The sequence below is a fragment of the Bombus bifarius genome, unplaced genomic scaffold, assembly GCF_011952205.1.
Source record: "Bombus bifarius isolate JDL3187 unplaced genomic scaffold, Bbif_JDL3187 scf7180000008140, whole genome shotgun sequence".
Taxonomy (NCBI): domain Eukaryota; kingdom Metazoa; phylum Arthropoda; class Insecta; order Hymenoptera; family Apidae; genus Bombus; species Bombus bifarius.
The window spans coordinates 212167-233456 of NW_022884468.1; the positions used below are offsets into that span (position 1 = coordinate 212167).

Below are 21290 nucleotides of genomic sequence, written 5' to 3' on the forward strand. Positions count from 1 at the left end.
AGTTGTCTACGCGTTCTAAAGTATTCATTAATTCAGTTGTCTACATTTAGTTCACAGCCAGGAGTATAAAATTATGCTACGTTAATTATTATTGGGCAGGAAATGCGAGAATATTGGAAATGCAAGTTTTCGATGCTGCTTCCGATTGTAAAAATAATAACGCGTCAAATCGAAATATTCAAGTTCTGGCAAACGATAGATGTTCGCTTCGTATAGTAAACTTGGGAGTAATTCTTGTTGTTAATGAGGTATTTAAATTCCACCTCTGTTGGCTTCACCTGTTAAAACATTTGTTTCGCTCGCTGAAACGTTTATTCTTTGACACGGTCTATATCGATGAATGATTTCAACTAAATAACGATCGTTGAGTTTTCACTGTGTCATATAATGAATTATTCAAGCAACATGTGAATTTTAAAGAGTATGTGTTAAAACGCGTATCCTGAATTCGTAATATATTGCTATACCTTGTATAAATTCAGTATTTTTCGAGGCGTTACGCATAATAAATAGTATCCCACCTACGTACCGTATTTTCAAAAATTTCGTTCCACGACGCAGATGGTCTTGACCAAGTTTTGTTTAATTTTACGAAGATTTCGAGAATTTGTTCAATGTTTAAGAAATTTTATTTTACGCGTCTAATAATTAAAAAAGAAAAAACTGGCAAGTTTCTAAAATACCATAACTCGAATATTCTGACTAATAACTTCGTTTATCTTAGTCATTTATCTATTCAATTATACTTATTTATTAATAGTTTAACGTACAGCTAGCGGACGTCGAAATTTCTCGCGATATGTAAATAATAATTATCTGTTTTCAGAATATTATTCGATATAATGTGCAATATTTGCGCTGAATATTCTGTCATCTAAATGTCGCGTGTTCCCATTAATTTCACTAAATACGCAATTTATTGCATAAGTTATACTAATCCATGTTATAGCTGCTTGTCAACTGCATATAACATAATGCTATGTTGAATTATATAATTGCTATTAAAATTATCGAATCGAGAGAACGTTACAGGATATTTTTCGGTATTAAACAAAAGGAACGAAAAGAAAAAAAAAAATGAAAATGAATGGAATTTTTGATACGCTTGTATGCTCATTACGAAATTGATAACTTTAATGTCATTCCTAGCAAATATCCAGGCACTTGCTCCATTTGCAATTACAGTACACAATGCGTATAGATTAATAACGAATTATAAATTGAAAACAATATTAACCAATGTGAAAACAATATTATAAAATCAATAGATTGCACGTTTATATTATTTATTTAGAGATCTGGCAACAGTAAGTATAATAAAATTATATACACCATTCGTCCACGTGTCCAACGATTTTAAATATTTCTATTTGAATATCTGCAATAATCTGTCTACGAGATACGGTTAACTCTGTTAAAGTTAAGAAAATAAAGGGGTGGTGTGGAATGACTACAGTTTGGAATGAAAGTTCGATGTTAACCTTAATTTCGAATGCAAGTACAAGCTGCACTCGTTTCAAGCACTTGATCCTTAATCCATGTCACGAGTGTGACTTGATATTACTTTATAAAGTCGACAGTCGGCGAAAATGAGCAAGAACACGAAGATTAGTAGAGGAAGCACGCACAGCAGCTAATCCGTAGAAGAGAACACACGTTGGCCAGACGCAGCGTAGCAAGCAGTTTTCTTTTCTCTATCATTTCGGCTGGCACTTTTCAAGCGCGTATATAGAGGAAAATTCGCGGATAGCCAGCCTTGCGACCTTAATTTATCGCAGTGCTACAGAGCATCAGAATTTCCGCGGCAATTTCAGGAGATCTTAGCGTTTCCACGGTGGCCAGAGAGAGAAAAGGGGGAATTTTACACAGCCGGATGACGGTATTATCTTTCGCCATGGCGTTGCTGTTAATTTAAAATTACCGAGAGCAGCATTGAGACTATGGCACGAAATAACGAGTGGCCGGTAATTTGAGGACCGTTAATAGGAAGCGTCGTTAATTTACTGTTTCATTTATTCTCATCCCGTTGAATTATAATTGTGCGCCGGTTTATTTATTCACCGAAGTTTGTCTCTGCTTGTGTAATTGGCTCTTTTGTTCCAGCGATACGTCTATGGAAAATGTATAAGGAAAACCAGGTGAGACAAAGATCTGTTTTATCGCCGGAAGACTCTAACGGGTCTGTCCCGAAGATAGTAGAAATTTCTAAAAATAACAGAGCTATCGTTTTGAGGAAAATATTTTATTTTGTTCAAAACGCTCTCTTCCTGAGGCGATACAACCATCTGCGCTGTTATCTAACGCGCCAAATAATTCTTGCGTGTCTTTTTGCGCATTTACTTTGAGAATACTCGTCACGATCTTCTTGATGTCTTAAATGCTGTCATAACGTTTGCCCTTCGTTGTTACTTGAAGCCGCGGAGACGGAGAGTAATTGCGCGGTGCTAAATCTGGCGAACAGAGTGGCTGGTGCGACACTTTATTTCGTTTGTTTTCGAGAAAAGCAGCTACAGTCGTCCCATGACGAGCCACTGCACTATCATGAAACGGAACCAGATTAATAATAATAATGCAACGCACAATGCAACTCATACACGAAATACTGTCCTTTTAATCGAATTTTACGACCAAGAGTAGATATTGCGAATAAATCGATACAGGTAGTGTAACGATATTAAATTTAAAGAAACGTCTCGGAGACTGTAACGTGAAGTATTCTTCGACTTTGAGAAATAGTGCAGGGCATTTTATATCTTGCTTACTAGTTCCCACATTTCTTACATTTTCCATTCATTTTAATAGTCAAACGTGAAAATTATCGCCATATCGTTACTAATAAAAGCCATTATATAGATTACGATTTTCAAGAACGTCTCTTTAGCAAACGGCACGACAAACGAAGTCGACAATATCCCGTTATTATCGAAGGAATGGAGAGTATTTTATAACGTGTTTCTCCTTTCTTCATTCGTACTTCGCTCTTTCGCTTAATCACGGTGCATTAAGCACTTCATTAAGTCGAACCAACTGAAGTAGAACACACTCGAAAAAAGCTGTCACGGAGCGAAGAAAGAGAGAAACGGTCGTTTAATTTCCTTTCAGAAAGTCATTCGAAACGAAAGCTTCGTGGTTCATTTCGTTCTTTAATCAGACATCTTTCCCTCGGTTCGGCTTGAATTCGCAAGACATTATTATTTCTTCTCTGCGTAATTTCTTTTGTTCGCTGTAAATGACAAAAATTGAGACGTAATACTTGTAACTACAGATAAATAGACTTTAATAAGGAGCTCAGGAATTTTTAATGAGCAGAACTCGTCATGAAGGGTTTGTTCCATAATTTCTCATTTCATCTCTCTTCCTGTAGGATTTTAATACGAATTTAGCGTGGAATAAACCGGTAAAACTTGAATAGTCAAAACGGACACCATAGCTTCAAACTGATATTTTTATTCAACAGATAATTTTATAGCGATAACTCCATGCGTGAAATGACGTAAACCATTATTTATAAATGACGGAAGGAAACGTCCATTAACGCAACATTTTATTTCTGATTCTTCCTGGTCCATTTACATCGCTAAATTCCATTAAATTCACACTGCAATCGTGAACGAGAATTTCAAGAATTTAGTTCATATCTTTTTCGTTTTTATTTCTTCCTCGATGTGGAACCTACAGTTTTACGAAATTCAAAAGACAGAAGTATCTCATGCTGCTTTAATAAACTACTTTCCCTTCTAGAACTTCTTCTTATGCCTCGAATTTATTATCCCAATACATTTCTTGTACTTTGGAATAACGATAACTTGCTCCACTTACGTTTCCTCGATAATGTTGCGTCCGTGCAATTTTTACACGTCGCTGTTTGCCAACGACAATGGCACAACTTGAAAAATCTACATTTTAGAGAAGAGGCTTCCCAAATTTTACAAAGAAATCTTCGCCAGTCATTTCAACGACATTGTACGGCTGACCTAGTACGAGACACACTACTTGCGAAAGCGCTACGAACTTCCGCGAAACAACCGAAGACAAGCCGCTGTTGTTATAAAACATTGGTTGACCGGGGAAAAAGTAACAACTCTGCTTTCTCACGCAAAGCTGATTTAAGGCCCGACGACTGAAATTACTGAAATAGAAAAATAACGTGGACGTCTAAATTAGTAAAAGCAAATTTGAAATTTGTCGAGTCGTGACACTCAATCATTGTCGAGCAGCGACGTGATTTTCATTACTTGGCTCTGCTAAATAAAACAATTCCGTGACGTTTAAAACGCAACTAACGCGTCGTCGCGCGTCTACCATTTCCACGATAACGCGTGGAACGACGAAAACTGCGAGCGAAGAAAACTTTTGCGCGCGTATCAGATAACGCGGAGGCAAGACAGGCGCCCGAGACACAAAAGAACGAAGGAATTATCACATGGAGAAATGTACTCACTTGGATCCTTGACGGCGGTGATAACGAGACGGAAGCCGTTCGAGATGGTGCCCCACGAGTCGGTGACGTATTTCAGTGTCACGAAGTTCGTGCGCGTATAAATCGCGCCCACGGACTGCTTCGTGTTCTGGCAGGACAGGTCTGCCTGGAAAACAAAAGAAACGCCAGCCGTTGAATGCGACGGTCTTCGCACACTTGCATACACAGAAATACGTTCAAAGAAGAATAACGTTCTCGTTTCACGCTTGTTAGAACGCTATTGGACGTGTCGCGACGACCAACGTGACAAACCGGCTCGAAACTGTCGCATTTGAGCGATTCGTGTAAACTGTCGACAATCATCAGGTTGCCACGAGTCAAGAGAGCAATTGTTTTCATTCGTTGAAATGCGGATGGAAGTATTTGAATACAGCGACTGTAAAAATCACACCTTTATTATCCAATGACGCGTTTTTCTTTTATCAGCCTTTGTATCTCATATTCGTAGAATATCAAAGTAAATGAACGTACGAAATTTCGCGAAGCCAAACTGACTGACTTTCTCTAAATTTTTTAATTTCATTGTCTATGTATATATAGTACATTGCCGTGTAACGTTACGCGCTATATGAAATCGTGTTGTATAAGAATTTTTCCACTATAACGCGCATAATTTAAGGTAACATGTTTAAGATGATTGCTGTCATGCAAACTTTTATTTTCTATGTTTTATCAAGTAGGACTGTGTTTTAAAAATTAAACGACATTTATACGAAGTTAATTAGGAAGAAGATATTATTAATGTATGTAAAAAATCTTTTATTTTGTTGGAATTTAATAAAGATATAATTATACGAATTTATGTATTGTGTTTTTTAAGATTTTTTAAATAGAAAAATACTTTTACTTCCAACATCACATTCCAATCACATTCTTCGTTTTGGCGGAAGTAAATATTCATTTTCAATTTTTGGATCAGTTTCGCAGTTTCGACCAGTTCACAGACTCGATCTTTCCAATGAATCTATTATCTGGTTTTATTACGTGTGTTTCGCGCGTTGTACGAAGAATCGCGTTATATGAAAACAGCAGTTGTAATATCTTCGGCGCGTTATACGGAAGTCTTTCTGCAATACACTTGACGTTTGATTTTCAAGAAACAGGCGATTTAACTTCGAGATGAGTTTACTCGCCACAAGGAAACGGCAGAAATAACAGTACGTTGCAAGGTAAATTTAAGCAAAACAGCGTTTGTGTGAAATGAATTTTAAAATCGCTCTCCTGGAAGAAGCAGAAAATACGACTTGCAATGTTCTTCCCCCGTAGTGAGTTTCCATGTAAATTTTTCACCCTCGCCAACAAGACACAGAAGGTTAAATAAAAAAAAAAAAAAACACACAGTCGTAAACGAATTTAACGCAAACATGTTTAAAAATGATTTATATATCCGCGACCTCGCTAAAAACCAGTTTAAACCCGCGTCATTCGACGAATCGGAAAAAGGATCTCGCGGCGAAATAAAGCCGCAATTAATCCGACGAACAATCTCGTGAGCGTTCAACGCACTCGATCCGATACGAGAAAGCAAACCCCATGGGATGGCGAGACCGCGCAACGCACCGCTTGCACCAACCAATTCCCGAGTTAATTAATTAACTCGGACGAAGAATTATCCTGGCACGGTGATCTCGTTTGTTTGCCTCAAGACATAATCCGTCCAACACTTGTTGCGTCTTACGACTTAACGAGAAAACGCGGAAACAGCCGGTGCGGAACCCAGGATAGCAGAAAAAAAAGACTTTACACAGCGAAATCGATGGAGAGAGACACGACAGTTCTTGAGTGCGAATTTTTGGATGGTAGAACGCGATAGTAGGTGGCGACTTTTTATGCGAATTCATATTTTTGACAGCACAACTAATAACGTAGAAGCTTGGTGAAAAATTGTTTTACCCGCCGAGTATTGCAAAAAGTACTATACTTTGAATATCGTAATAAATTTCTTCGCGTTATGTGCATTCTGTGCAATTTCGCACTTTCAAACTTCGTATAAATGCATAGAATTCCGTGATCTACTTGCAGCGTATTATTATATATACAAAAAAAGAAAAAAAAATAAAAGAACATAAGAACGTCGATTTTATTTCGTCGCAGATACGACAAACAGCTGTTTTTAATAATCGCACAGGGAAAGATATATATAGAGCGATCGTGATATTAAATAAAATTTTTCTACGCGCAGAGTCCTTCTTTATTTTACAATCCTTTGCTCCAAAGAGTTGTCCCTTGGAGACTACTTTGAAGGAAATAAAGGAAGTTTTTATTTCCTTATTTTCATTGTACGACGATATATTTTATCTTTTACTAATCTCGCTAGTTCTAGAAAATTCTTAATGCAAATTCAAAAATTAATTTTGGGAATTAATATCTATTTAATATACCACAAGTTATAATAATAGCTATTTTACGTTCAATGAAGCCACCGTTCTAACAATAAAATTAGAGATCACCGTGCTAACAATTCGCTTCTGATACGTTATTTCCATGGCTTCGTTATCGTGAAATATCGTTTTGTCCATCGTACGATAACTGTCTTCTTTCTGGTCCAATTAGCGCGACGAGCGAGTGCTCGAACGTGCGTCAGATAATCCATATTTAATTATCTCTGGTGCTAGCTCGTTTCGAGACGCGGGAATAAACACTTCCTCGCGTCCACCAAACCAAAATAATTAAAATTCACGCGCATACGCGCATATATGTATGCGTTGAAATTCTCACGATGTTCCTGCACTGTTGTTGCATCGGCTTAAACGAAACGAATTTTCACGGCTAAAGTGACTTTAATTGGAAATATTATTACGCGATCGAATTATGAAGATCGCGCGTGCACCACGTTCCGCTCATTCAAATTTCGCAGAGTGAATGTTGCTTTCGTTTTATTCGGCTTATCAAGAGTAGAAGTAAGTTGAAATACACGGTAATTTCGAAATATATATTTCATCGTCCTGGCGTGTTTCTACTGGATAGTAATCTAAAAACAATAATCGCAAACGATGACAGCATTGTTGACAAGACGCTGATATCTTGACTGGAAAATATTACAGTTTCCTGTATAACAAATTTTCTAGATTCTCATGTTTTGTTCCTTTGGTTACGACAAATTTCTCTTCGAAAAACCTGTTACTTTCCAAGGTTTGGTGCCTTTGTTCTTTTTTTTGTTTCCAGTAAACATTCGATGCAAACGTAGAGCCTCTACTCGATGCAGCATATATTACTATCGTATCATCGTGTTTATTGCCAAATGAAAGATCCGTTTAGAAAGAGTCAAGTTTCCAAATTCAAATTAACTACTGCACTTCTTATTCAATACGAACACCGCAGCTAAATTAGCCGACGAATCTCCGTTAATTCTGACGAATGGATTCATCAGCAAAAATCGGGCCACGCACCACGTTCCACGCAGTGCCCTGTACATCGCGTAGGCGCGTCAAGAGCGAAAAATCACGTGTTATACAGTCGCGTCAATGGTGCCAAATTTCCGGACACCAGGAAAAATTAACCGTACTTCGTACAGTGGAAAATTGCGACTCTGCTCTCTCGCAGTCGATCGTCAATAATGATCCTTTTATTATTGGCAATGGCGTCATGCATGCATTCTATACTTCGGCTGTTGCTGGCTACCATCGTTCGCTGTTAACGTGGAAAGCAATAAAAATATTGCCGCGAGTATTCCAGCGCGAAATTGCCGCGAAAAACGGGCTTGTTGTACCACGCGTTGCATCCAGACTTTTACGAGTTGCACTGTAACCCAGACAGCCGGGATTTTCTATGGGATTGCTGCTATGGATGGCTCGTACGTTCGGAATATTCTTTTTTTCGTTTCGTTTTTCCTTTTGCTCTTTTCTTTCTTTTTTTTTTTTTTTTGCTCCCCTTTTTTAACCTTTCAAACACGACGTTAAAATACAGCTGTTGAGATAACTGAAAGATCTGCGTAAATACTACGAAGTATGGGAGGAATTTTCTATTAAAGTTTCTAATCTGAGAGCCTTTTACGATTAGGTTGTTCCGATAGTTCTGTTTGCTTCCTAACGAATAGAAATTTTACTATGTACGTAGTATCTAAATAGTCTAGAGTAAGGACAAAAAAAGATGTTCTATTTGAAGTGAAGTTTAGTTTTATTTGAAGTTATATCTTCGTACGTCTTATTCTAACACTCGGCTCACAATTTCGGTCTTCCCAGATCAAAAAGATGCTGACCCTCAACCTTCGCACCCTTCTCCCACTCCGTTACTCATTTAGCTTTGACGTCACCAAGGCATACACTCTTACCTACACTCTCTCTGTCTCTTTCTCTCTTCCCCAGCACTCTTACGATTCTTAGTTTATACCTTAAATTTACAATTTATACTATCCCGAGAAAACCCGAACTTAAATATATGATAGACCAAGCGTATACCTCCTTTCTTTTTTTTTGATATTATTATACATGTATGAGCAACAAATCACGTCTAAAAAATTGCATCATTTTGCCAAGTTGATACAATTATTTATTGTTATATTACATACTACTGTTTAGACATAGAAAGATTATAATAACTATTGACAATAATGACCTATACAGGGTGGTTGGTAACTGGTGGTACAAGCGGAAAGGGGGTGACTCTACGCGAAAAAAGAAGTCGAAAATATAGAATAAAAATTTTTCGTTTGAGGCTTTGTTTTCGAGAAAATCGACTTTGAATTTTCGCTCGGTACGCGTGCGGTACGTTATAACGGATCTCACTGTAGATCGTTGTCTCGATGGAAAAACTAAAAAAAAATTTTTATTCTATATTTTCGACTTCTTTTTTCGCGTAGAATCACCCCTTTTCCGCTTGTACCACCAGTTACCAACCACCCTGTATATGTTTATACCAGAGCCCTCGCTTTATTAAAAAATCTGTATGCGTCTAGCAGCGTTAAAATCATCATTTTCATAAATCTAATATGTCAACGTTTTGGCAATAAACGAATTTTAGCAAAAGGAATATACCGACAAACAAATCACCGAGAGCTTATCCCACATATCGTTGCATGGTAAAATATCCATTTAAAACGACAGCTCTCCGAATACTTAAATAGTAATAGCAAATCATAATATACGTCGTATATTTTATTTAGGTTTTTTAAATTTTGCGACACTTATAATCGTAAATATGCAAATATAAATTTCCAGCAAAAGTAAAAATTTGCAGGGAAGGAGTTGAAAGTGTCGATGTCGAAGTGTTGCGACTCGAAAAAGATTAGCAGCAGCTACTTTATATTGCGTTCACTGTAGGAATAACCGTAAAACGAAAATCACGGATATACAGAAACAAGCGTAAGCTTATCGGTTCGCTATCTTGCAACGCATTCTTCCATCACATGCGCACGCTTTATAAGAGCACAGAGTTATTGTCGTTGGCCAGTAAGCTCGTATTTTCCTCCGGTTAGTACAGCCATTCGTAGGTATAAACCATCCTTAAAGACATTATGCAGCTATTTCCGCGTCGGTATTTAATATTGAATCTATGAGCGATTACTTTGCGCGCGAGTTTCTCAGCGAAGCGTGGCAGCGAGGCATAAATTTAATCTTAAAACGAAAGTTACGGTATCATTCATGAATAATTCCAGCGGCTACGATGAATGTTCGCGAAGCGGCAAGCCGAGAATCGTGCAAACCGGCTAAATGTTCCACGCGGCATCGTAAAACTTTTAGCAAATCGTCCACGACTGATTTTTTCGTTTTTCTTTCTTCCACCCTTTCTCCCATTCAGCTGCTCTTTTTTCTTTTCTTTTTTTATTGCGCTGTAAACAGCAGAAAGCGTTTACAACGTACACTACCGGTAACTTTGGAACTGACCGCGCGAAACATAAATCGGAAGTGGTAATTGGAGGAAAGGAAAAATGTTTGTGTAACGAATGTTTGTCTCTTTATTTACGATACCGTTGTTTACTCGAGTGGCTTTTCCGCGTGAAATTTTTACGACCACTCGCTTGCAGAGTGAAATTCTCCTTTTTTATTCGAAGCAGTAAGAATTTGAAAGCTTCAGACGTTGAACACGATAAATCACGTCTACCATTCTTTGCAACCGAGTCAATTAATATTGTCAGATTTGGAGTTAAACGTTCATTGAAGAATATGATACGTATACTTGTATTGTCTCGCAGGATGTTAATTTTATGAAAATAAATTATCTAAAAATTTGTATCAAACCCTTTAAGAAATTGCTATAAAAAGAGTTGAATATCTGGGTTAGAATGTTGAAAATGTTGGAAAAGAATGTTTGAATGGCGCATACTTTGAATGATAATGTGAACGATAGATATACGAAATAAAGAAACTAAATTTGCCCTAGCAAAATAGAGAAATCAATTGAAAACCTTCTTTTATTCGGACGATAAAATGTAATTCAAAAGAATAGAAAGTAACCCTTTACCACTTCATTTGACGCTATAATTTCTTGGTATAGAAACGTTACTTAAAAACAAGTACACTACGTTTCTGTAAGAGACAAGTGTTTTAAAATTAGCCTTCCCTTTGTAAGTGTTTCTTGCACGTCGAAATAATTTACATTTAGATTAAGAATCAAAGAAGAATTTAAATTAGATAGAATTCCACTTCTTCAAAGCGAAGATACGAGCCTGATAAAAAGAAAATACCTTCAACTCCTTCCCTTTTTACGGCTATTTCACTTTAGAATGTGTTTCGTATGCTGAACACTTTCCACTAAAATTAACATACTCCTCCGCTTAAAATAGTCCCATGCAATACGCGTGTACTCACATTTCTGTAATCTACTTCATTTTCAAGATATTAAATTCTACTTTTTTCTCTCAAGCTATTAAAACAAACGCAATACAGAATATCTAATCAAAAAAAAAAAAAAAACTGTGTAGAAGTTTTAATTTCACTTTATCGCAAATAACACGAGTTTCACCGAGAGATTCAATTTTTTTCAAGATTTTAGTTTAAGATTGCTGCGTAAACCATAAAAAAAATGCAAATATATCAACGTTTAACGAGGCATATACAATATACGTACGAGATAAGCGAATAACGAAGGGATGTGATAAACGGTATCTCTCTAAGCCTGGCAATGTCGTAACAAAATTTCTCCGATTAGGATCAACTCGCTAACGTGAAACGAAAAGATGGCTGGCGAGAGAGTTCCTGATATTATTAGATTTATTCGTTCTTTCGCGAGGTAGCTTCGTCACCACCCTCGGCGGCAGTTACTAATTACTAAAGTAATTAACGCTCACTATCTCTGATTCAGAGTGGCTGAGACCTACAATATTACCAGAACTATCGTGAGCTTCCAGCGAAACGGATTTTGCTAGAGATTTTGCGCTGATCTTATAAAATTTTCTCGCAGGAGAACTGACTCAGGCAACTATCAAGCCGTACTGTAAATAATACGATGATACGTGAATATATGAAATGGAAATAAACAATCGTTTTGTACGTATTGTTCTTACAATTCTCTACGATCTTTCATCAACTTTCTGCTTTTCTTTTACGAAACTGCTATCATGTCGACAGATTTGTATTATTTTAACCTACTAAGGATCAATTTTTATTTCTTCCTGATCGTATTTTATTTATTTCTCGTGATATAACTATGGTCGAGCCATGAAATCGATACGAAATGGAATCACAACAGCCACGTGACACAGTCGTCGCCTTCTTTTCTGTTGCAATAAATTTTGTCGCGCCCTGTTCCATCGTCTCGGAAACAACCGTTTGAAGCGACAGTCTGAGAGATAGGGTCGCGTCTTTGGTTGACAGCGGCCGAATTTTCACTCGATACTCGTATCATCGCCACGAAAGTGTCCATATTTTCTTCGCTGCAAAGCACGGTGGAAGCTCGAGTCGAATTCCAGATTTATATATTCTCGCCTCAAGTGCGCCGACTTACGCGTCCAATCGAGAATCGCGTTGAATCGTCGATGCCGGATAGAACGCGGTTTTTTCACGCGAAACACCGGAAACTGATACCCCAACGCCGATACCGCTTCACAAGTCGCTAACTGCAAAATTCAGCCACTAAATCTTGACCGACGATTAGTAAAAAAGTGGTTGGAAGAGTAATTCTCTGTTATCGCTTGCGATTAGTCACGAACAATTGCTCGCAGAATTCTCGTTTCCCTCGCGATCACGTATATTTAAAACGAGACTCGCCCACGAACGTATTTCGTTACGTAATCAGAATTCATTCTCACCAATTTGAGTCACTTGATTCATTAAATAAGTAGAAAAAAGAAAAAGAGAGAAGCTTTCTCCCAGTTCTACGTGGACGAAATATAACAGCTAATACAACAGGAAATATTTTAAGTGATATACGATTTCGACGTTTCTCCCGTACATATAATGCTCTAAAAAAAAAAAAAAAAAAAAAAAGAAAGACATGTAGGTAACGTTTTACTTCAGATGATGTACGTAAGTGCATTTGTACATATGCAATTTATACTTCGTATATCTCAGCTTAACGATATATATGACGATTGAAAAATAATCAATACGTTTCGCTCACGCTTATCAATATCCATCGCGACGAAAATTAACCAAGTAAGAGGAACATCTACTGGTAAATTAGTATGTTAACGCTTTCTTCTGGCTATTTCGATAATGCTTATTGACAGGGTTCTATAAATTGTTCGCACTGAATGCTGCCAAAATCGATAAACTTAATTTGATCGTCGTAACCACGTTATTATGGTTATGGAGGAAGAGGAGGAGAAGGAAGGTTCATATCGTCCATCTCGTTCATTAAATCTCACGAAACGACGCGAAAACAACGTGTAATGACGCCTCCGTTACGTTACAACCCGTTACAAATTGCTTGGTTCGTACGGTTGACTGTAACAAATGCGGTCGCGACAAAACTTAAAATTATTGCCGGCCGTTTTCCACGGGAAATATGCAGCCAGCGACTACACGTATCTCGAATTTATCGCTTTCAATCCTGAAGGTTTTATTCTGTTTCGAACATTGCGGAATCCTGTTGTTGGTGGTCGACCGCGCGCGTGCCGATCCTCTCGGAAGCGATTTAACACCGATTCCCCGGCAAACGTTCCACGAATGAACAGAAAATATGTTTCAATTTTTCGCAAAGTCTGGCGAAAAGTCGATTTTAATTGCCATAAGGTTTTACGTGCGATTAGTTTCAGAATTTCATGTTGCGTACGTACGCTGAAAAGAGAAACAAGTTTTATTCCTTAGTGGCGTGCGATGAAAATGAACATGGAAGGGATCTGTAAATCTTTCATTTTCGTGCAAAGGTCTATAGTTGCTGCTAACTTGAAGTTAGTGTATGTGTATCTATGCAATTAACTGGAAATGATATACAACCCTTAGCATACCGACCATCAACTTTACAAAGTAAGTTCTTTAAAAAATGTTTCTTGGAATCCTTCGTGTTTTTCATCATGAAATTCTTGTGGAAAGTGTTTATTCGTCGTGTAAATTTTACCATTACCGTATCTTCCTTCTTTTGTGACTTATATAAACGATAGAAATAGGTAATAAATAAGAATCAAAGTGAAGCCAATTTCTCTTTTACAAATCGACCAAAATATCTGGATACTTATGAACAGCATAATTTTGAATTATGTTTGATCAAGATAAATCACATCCTTCTCATTGAATATCTACATTTTCGTACCTAAACTTGACGAAGATTGAATTTTTCACGGCTATGTATTGAATTTTATCTGGAATTTTCAGTTTGTAAATCTATGCGTAATACGTTTCATAATTTTGTCATTTATAACATTAGAACGATTTCGTATATGCGTTTGTATTTTAAACAAATTTGTACGCCTTCGTTTCGACGCAGAAACGAGAGAACCGAGAAAAAGGAAAAAGTGAATTAAACGAGCTTGCATACTAAGAATATCAAGCAATCTCAAACTGTGACTACGTTCAAGGAGCATGAGCAAACTTCATATGGCTTGTAACTTAAGTTACAAAGTAATGGCATCATGGTTCTGATCTGTTTAAGTAACTTTTGCGCCTCTACGAGCCTCGCTTGTTTGCAGATCACTACACGCGAACTCGTTTAACTTTTTTTCCTCTCCTACCTTCGAGATAAAACGTAGAACTTAATTAACTTGAAAGCATCAAAACTTCGTTGTGGCAACGACAAGATTTGTCACTTCAATTTCGTCGTTTAAATGAAGATATCGAAGAAGTCTAAAACGTTTCGTCCTGTGATTATTTTAAATGATCCGATGATAATTGTCTTCCATTTAAACTAAGATTAATCGTTTCTCCGTAAGCAGGCAAACAAAACAAAATATTCTTTCAACGAAATAAATTATTTATTTATCGATACAACGGACGGATATCTTTTTCAAATTTACAATCGATAGGCTGCGAATTTTTATGGAGAATCTCAAGACGCAAAAACGAATATAGAATACACATAACAGGCGAAAATACGCGAAATATTCAACGTGCGATATTCCATTCGACGTTTAACGGACAACGAACTATTCTTTCAATTAGCTCTTATAAAAATACGAATTTTCATTAACATCCGCAGATTGATAATTACCGATTGCGATAGTTGCGAATATTCAGCAATTTTTTCAATTACTCGTACCACGTCGTACACGGACATTCGTCCGTTGTCTCTGCTATTTTGCATATCGCTTCGTAAAATTTCTATTCGCCAGAAAATTCCCTCCCCGCCTTCGATGATCTTTCTGGGAGAAGTTTCTGAAACAACTGTCGCGTTTGCATAGAATATTTAACGCGGTAGCATTTCAACGATCTAACGATTCTCTATCTAAGGATAATCGACGGAAGTTACACGGATTCGCTGTGCAAGCAGTTTCAATCAGGTGCGGAACAACCGTGACGATTAAACGCGGCTTGCAGCTGTTGCTGGTGCGAGTGGAGGGGGATACTCGACTCAATTTGCAATTACGTTATTGCAAAGGGATCGTCGTACGTCGCGAATTCCCGCCAAAGCCACGCTGCAACCGATCTAAACGGTCTATTTGCAGGGTACAAACTGTACATTCCGGCGTATTAAGGCTACGTGCATTGATGGCCGGTGGTTTAATAATGTGGCCGCAATTGGACCGCATGTCACTGCGCCGCCACCTGCCAACTTCGATGACAAGCGTCATCGATCATGCGACACGAAGCGGTAAGCACCGCGCATTCGCGCTCTTACGAACACATTCCTCTCGAAAACTCGGGGAAACTTTGGAAATCGACGGCTGACGAGTGCCCTTCATCGCCAATGTTCATTCTCGCAAGTTCGAATTGCCGATGCAAGGATTTACTATCGCTCGTTCGAGAGCTGATTTTTTACAATAATAATTTGTGGATTGTTAGGAAGTGAAAGTTGGAAGCAACGGTGAGTTTATTGGGGTTTTAATCCTTTGCAGTCCTACGTCGGGTGTGACTCGACATCAGTTTTTATTTCACAAGATCCTTTGTCGAGTCCTACTCGACATTCTTCCAGGAATTTGTTTCTTCCTTTGTTTATTTAAATTGTCTTACTTTTTAGTTAAAGTAAGTTTCAAATAAAACGCTTAAAGGCGTTGGTAACGAAATTGAAATAAAATTCGGAGTGCAAAGGGTCAAGGTGATTATTGGCGGATAATTCGCAATTTGAATGTCTAAGGAAAGGAAGTTTCGTACAATTTGAAAAGCAATCGGTAAAAAATGTGAAGGCAATGAATTTTTGAAACGATGAAACGTACCTATCGTTGGTTAGAATTATTGATACGAGTGTCGGCTTTGAAATTCACGGATAACGGAAAGTATAAAGAGAAGATTGCAAAATGGTAATTCGTATCGCCATGGGAAATAAAATATCGCCACGATGATGAATTGTTTTAACGACAAATTTTCGTACGACCGTAAAATCACGATTCAGAAGAAGTTGAACTTTCGCACAATTGTATTCCCTACGAGCGTAGATCTTCCGTGGAATCGTAGATTTCTGGATTGATGAATTGGAATATCTACTGAAGCAAAATTTCGGGGAACGTATTCAATTTTTAAACTGACACCCTGTACATGGCGTGACTACGGAATTTTGGAGAGTATGATGAATTTCCAGAGTAGCGAAAAATACATACATCTCTGTGAAAGTTCCAGTTTTCATGGAATAGCAAATTTATGAAAGACAAAAAAATTGTAGGAGAATGACAGATTTTTACCCTAATCAAATTCTTGCGAATATCAAAAAATAAATACGTTTTTATATCGATAAGTTATACGCGTTTCGTAAAATACAATTTTGTGCGAATAACAAATTTACCTGTTGAGGTTATTAGATGTATGAACAGAGGAACGCGTGGATTAATTGTAAAGTAGAAAATATATTTTAATACAGAAATGTAAGTACAAGCAGGAACATAATTTGAGCTGGTCCAGATCAGCAGTGTTACCCTATAACTGAAAACCCCGAAGCCATCGTCGCCTGTCTACTGTCTATAGTCTGCCTTCGTTCCAGTCTATTGTCTATACGCTATCGATGGTTTTAGTGCTTGAGAAAAACAAAAAAAAAAAAAAAAAAAACAGATGTAGAGTTCTCTTAGAAGTGGTGACCACTTCAACATTACCAAATAATAATTACCGTTGATTTTCATTGCAGCAATTGCATTCTACGATATGTGAAATAAATTCTTGAGAAATATAAAGGATGCATGAGAATATTTACTATTAGTGATAATAATATTTATCACAATAATACGAAAAATAGAATTGTATAATAAGAAATACAGGATTAATTTCCCATCGAGATTTATATTTGTTTTAACAACCTGCTGCTAATTGTGTTTATTTTCTTTCTGAAATATATCATTCCAGCACAATATTCTTCATCATACAATGTTTTGTGTACCGTTTCGATCGATATTTCTTTATAAAATATCATTATCTCCTACGCGTACTGTGATTGCGATCCTCCTACGCACGCGTTTCGCATTCAATCATGTTTTTATACCCTGTAATCAATTTCTGTTTCTTCATACGCGCAATATACGTTATACATCGTTATACGTTTTTATTACGAGAGCTAAACGTTTTTATTACGAGTTGGTAAACTTTACCAACGATAAATGAAAATCGAGTACTCGATATGGTGAACGACATAGAAGAGAATTACACGATTAAAGCAAACATAAGACTATTAAAATCTGTTCGATTTCCAATATCCCTATATCGTTTAAAATGTTACATCAAATTTTATACCACGAATGAAGTAACATTGAGAACTCAAGATAGCAGCTGAAATATAGAGAGATGACCAGAAACGAGACGGAAGAAAGCGAGGAGAACTGCCTTATTTCTAATATTTTCATATCCTTTTGTTTGAAACTCATTGAGAACTCAATATAGCGAGCGAAGTAACAGGAGAATTACTAGATTAAAATAAACATGAGACGGTAAAAATCTACTCGATTTCCAATATCCAGTAAGCCGATTAAACTGTTCGTTCTAGATTCTCCGATCGATTGCACGTTCAAACATAGACGGCGCCCGCATGCCGAAATTTTTTCAATATTCCCACCATCTGTAGTTCTAACGCGGTTCGTCACTTAACGACGAACTTCGAGGATATATTCATGGCGATGAAACAATTTATGCCGTGCACGAAACACAGCGGAATATAGGCCATTTCCTAGACGTGCCTTAGATAAGAGTTTTACCGGAGAAAAGTTGAAGTCACGCCAACTCGACGGACTCGCTTAAAATTGGACATCTACCACGATGTTTGCCGCTTTATAGCCACGTTGAAACAGTTTGAGATCGGCCCGTTATCTTCTGACGCTTCCACCGCTATTAACGCTAAGCTATTCGGCTAACGAATTAAACTAACGAACATTAAATCCGTGCCAACCGCTCTAACTGTGTACATGAAACATTCAGTGAGATTGTTCTGTGTTGAAAATGAAGCTGTTATGTTTGAGGCAGCTTGAACGAGTTCCTACCACTTTTAGTAGGTTAGCGCTAGACCCTGTTGATTGGGTGTGGTCATTTCGACTGTTCCTGTTTTCTCTTTGTCGTTGTTTTGGTATCGTTAACGTTAGGACTTTGATGCTCGATGAATTTTCATCTTTTTGTTGTAATATTACGTATACACAATTTCATAGTTTCACTTACGCTGCCGCTTAACAGTAACTGGACATTTGATTATTTTTTGGATTATTTGATAGTATTCTTGCATCTATCATCCGAGTATTTTAATATCGACTAAAGAACAACTTCATAGTAAAATGTATAATATGCCTGAAATGGCAATGTCTTTTATTTGACGAGCAAAGAGCCGAACTAATCGTTGGACTGCGATTACGCAGGTTTTTTCCTTTCATTGTCGTGTTATGTGCTACTCTACGAGCTCACAGAAGCTACATGCAATCCAGTGTATTCGCATCTAAAAGAATGCAACCTAATGGTTTAAGGAAATTATAAATAATTGTATCGCCATGTTTGTAACAAATTTTGTAAAATAATGTCCTTTGGACGTTAAAGCTGCGTACGATAAGAATAAAAATATGAAATGCATAATACTTTAACACGATAAAGATACAAAAGTCGAGTTAACCATAAATCTCGGAAAATTACGAGAGAAAATGTAAAACCTTTAATATCGAAAAAGATTGCAGTCGCAGACTATGTATGAACTTTGGTGCTAATATAACTCATTAGAGGAATATTGTAATAATGTAGCATCGACTCTTCCGCGACAAAGTCTTTCAACGCGAAAGATAACAGCTTTCGTCGTAATTAAAAATAAACAGGCCGGAGGTTGTCCGTGTTTTTCGTACAGATTAGATGCAGCATACGCAAGAAAGTCGGATGTCGCGAACCCTTTTAACCGCTTTCAAGCATCCTTTGACTACCTTTCCGTGGTTTAATCTGCCGTACGAAGATCTTTCGAGTATTTCGCGAGCAAATTAAATTTTCCGTATTCGCCAGCGCTTCTCTATAGCGCGTCTCTGTACGAGTGCTTTCGTCCTAAGATTAATTTTTCAAATTGAAAGCTCCCACAGCACGAAATTGCATAACGTGGCTCGCGGAATATTTTCCAGATTAATGCCACTGCTCTCGAACACTGCTCCCGATGCAAAAACTTTAATTACAATTTTCCATTTGTCAAAGCAGCAAAATTTCATATATCTGTTGTTACGGTACACGTCGCTGTAATAAAATCATTTTGAAAAACGTATGGTTTTATCATAGGACTGGATTTTCACAGTCATTTTACCGGATTGTGCGAAGTTTCAGCTAGAATTTTAAATATCGCACAAGTTCAATACCCTCGAAGTCATTTACAGAACTAGTAGAAACAGTTTTACAAGATCGAAGTAGTTGCGAATTATCTTGTTTTAACGAGTAACAGACAGATAATACGACAGTTTATTAATAATTTTCTGCGTCTCGAAACTGTGCATCTTAGGTTTAATTGCTCGGTAATTCGACGGAAGCACTCTGAACGTTAATTGATTAACCGAAAGCTGGTTGTCTCTCTTCGCCCTCTTCTAAATGAATGTCAATTTCATTCCCTGAAATAACTTCTCCCGTCAATTTCCGTCTGCCCTATTTCCTTCCAATATCTATATAAATATGAACAGATTTAAAAATATATACATAGTAAACTTTGAATCGTTAAATTTGTATTTCAAGGCGTGAAATTTATTCACAGCCTTTCACGCATAAATCAGTCTATCTTGCACAAATTCAAAATTCGTCTAAGTATGAGACTTTCAGCTGATGCTATTTTTCCATCCATGTTAGTTTATCAGGCCGAGCTCCGAAGATGTTGGCGTAAGTCCAAATGGAATACAAAATATTTTTGTCATTAGGTGGTAATGACAAAAACCGCAATCACTTAGTTGCCAACGCGATATGTATACGAAAAAGGTAACATAACAAACATAGGCAAGAAAACCTGCAGCTAAGTGAATATCACACGAACCTCTTACTTGTAAGGTGTAAAGTCACTTTTGGATTTCATTGTTCAAACACAGGCGGTTTACAGTAGGGCCGGATACGAGAGAGCCTGTTTCACTAGGATACGTTTCTAATCATTTAATGGTGAGATTTTAAGGAAAAATGCGTATCGTTTTCCTAGAATCCAACAAAATCTAAAATCTAGCAAGATTTTCAGGACCACGAAACGCTCGCTAGGCTGGCGTGGAACGTCGACGTAGACCAATCGAAAATTTTCGCTCGGCAATCAGAACAACGATCTCGACGTTACGAGCGACTTTATCGCGAGTTACGGTATCGTTTCTTCCATTGCTACCTCTGGTTTGCCGTCTAATTGCAACGTTACTCCGCCAGCAATATTCTCGATGGTCCTCAACGTGTCTGGTCGTGGAGAGCCTCGTCCATTTCACCAAAGAGAACCTCTTGTTTCTTTCCTTCTCGTCGTTCAATTTTCAAAAATTCCCGAGCAATTCGTTTCTTCAACCATGGCCACGTTTCCACGAGTTTTCGACAACGCTGCGCTCTCTCCTCGCGCATTTTCGATGATTTCAAGCAGTCAGACCCATGGTGGAAATATCGATTTTCTGAAAATTCCGCATCGTCAGAGTAATCCATCCGCTCCCTTTTCAAGTCTTTCAAGTTTTCGAGTCGCGAAGCCGCCATTCAGTCTTCCGGAGTATGCCAGGGAACTTTCAAATTTTATAAAAGGACGCGGAATTCGGATTTCATTCCGGTCTTCACCGCATCCCCGTCAATGGGCTTTGCTTTGCTAATAAGTAAATGCACGGTCGTAAAGTATGCAGAACTTTAATTAAAAAGAGGTTTCAGCTTCTAAGTACTTTGACTCGTGCGGAAATCCTGCGGAGGAGAGAGTTTTCCACTATTTG

General features: G+C 37.5%; 1 protein-coding gene across 4 annotated transcripts in view; it reads right to left on the reverse strand.

The window, feature by feature from the left end:
• LOC117208591 overlaps positions 1–21290 on the reverse strand; it is a 280013-nt gene that overhangs the window by 90667 nt on the left and 168056 nt on the right. For all 4 annotated transcript variants that reach the window (XR_004487733.1, XM_033449821.1, XM_033449822.1 and 1 more), the window contains exon 3: positions 4442–4586. Coding sequence is in view for 3 of the 4 variants with exons in the window: in XM_033449821.1 (XP_033305712.1) it covers positions 4442–4586 (145 nt within the window). In the remaining variant the exon portion in view is untranslated. The remainder of the gene's footprint in view (positions 1–4441; positions 4587–21290) is intronic.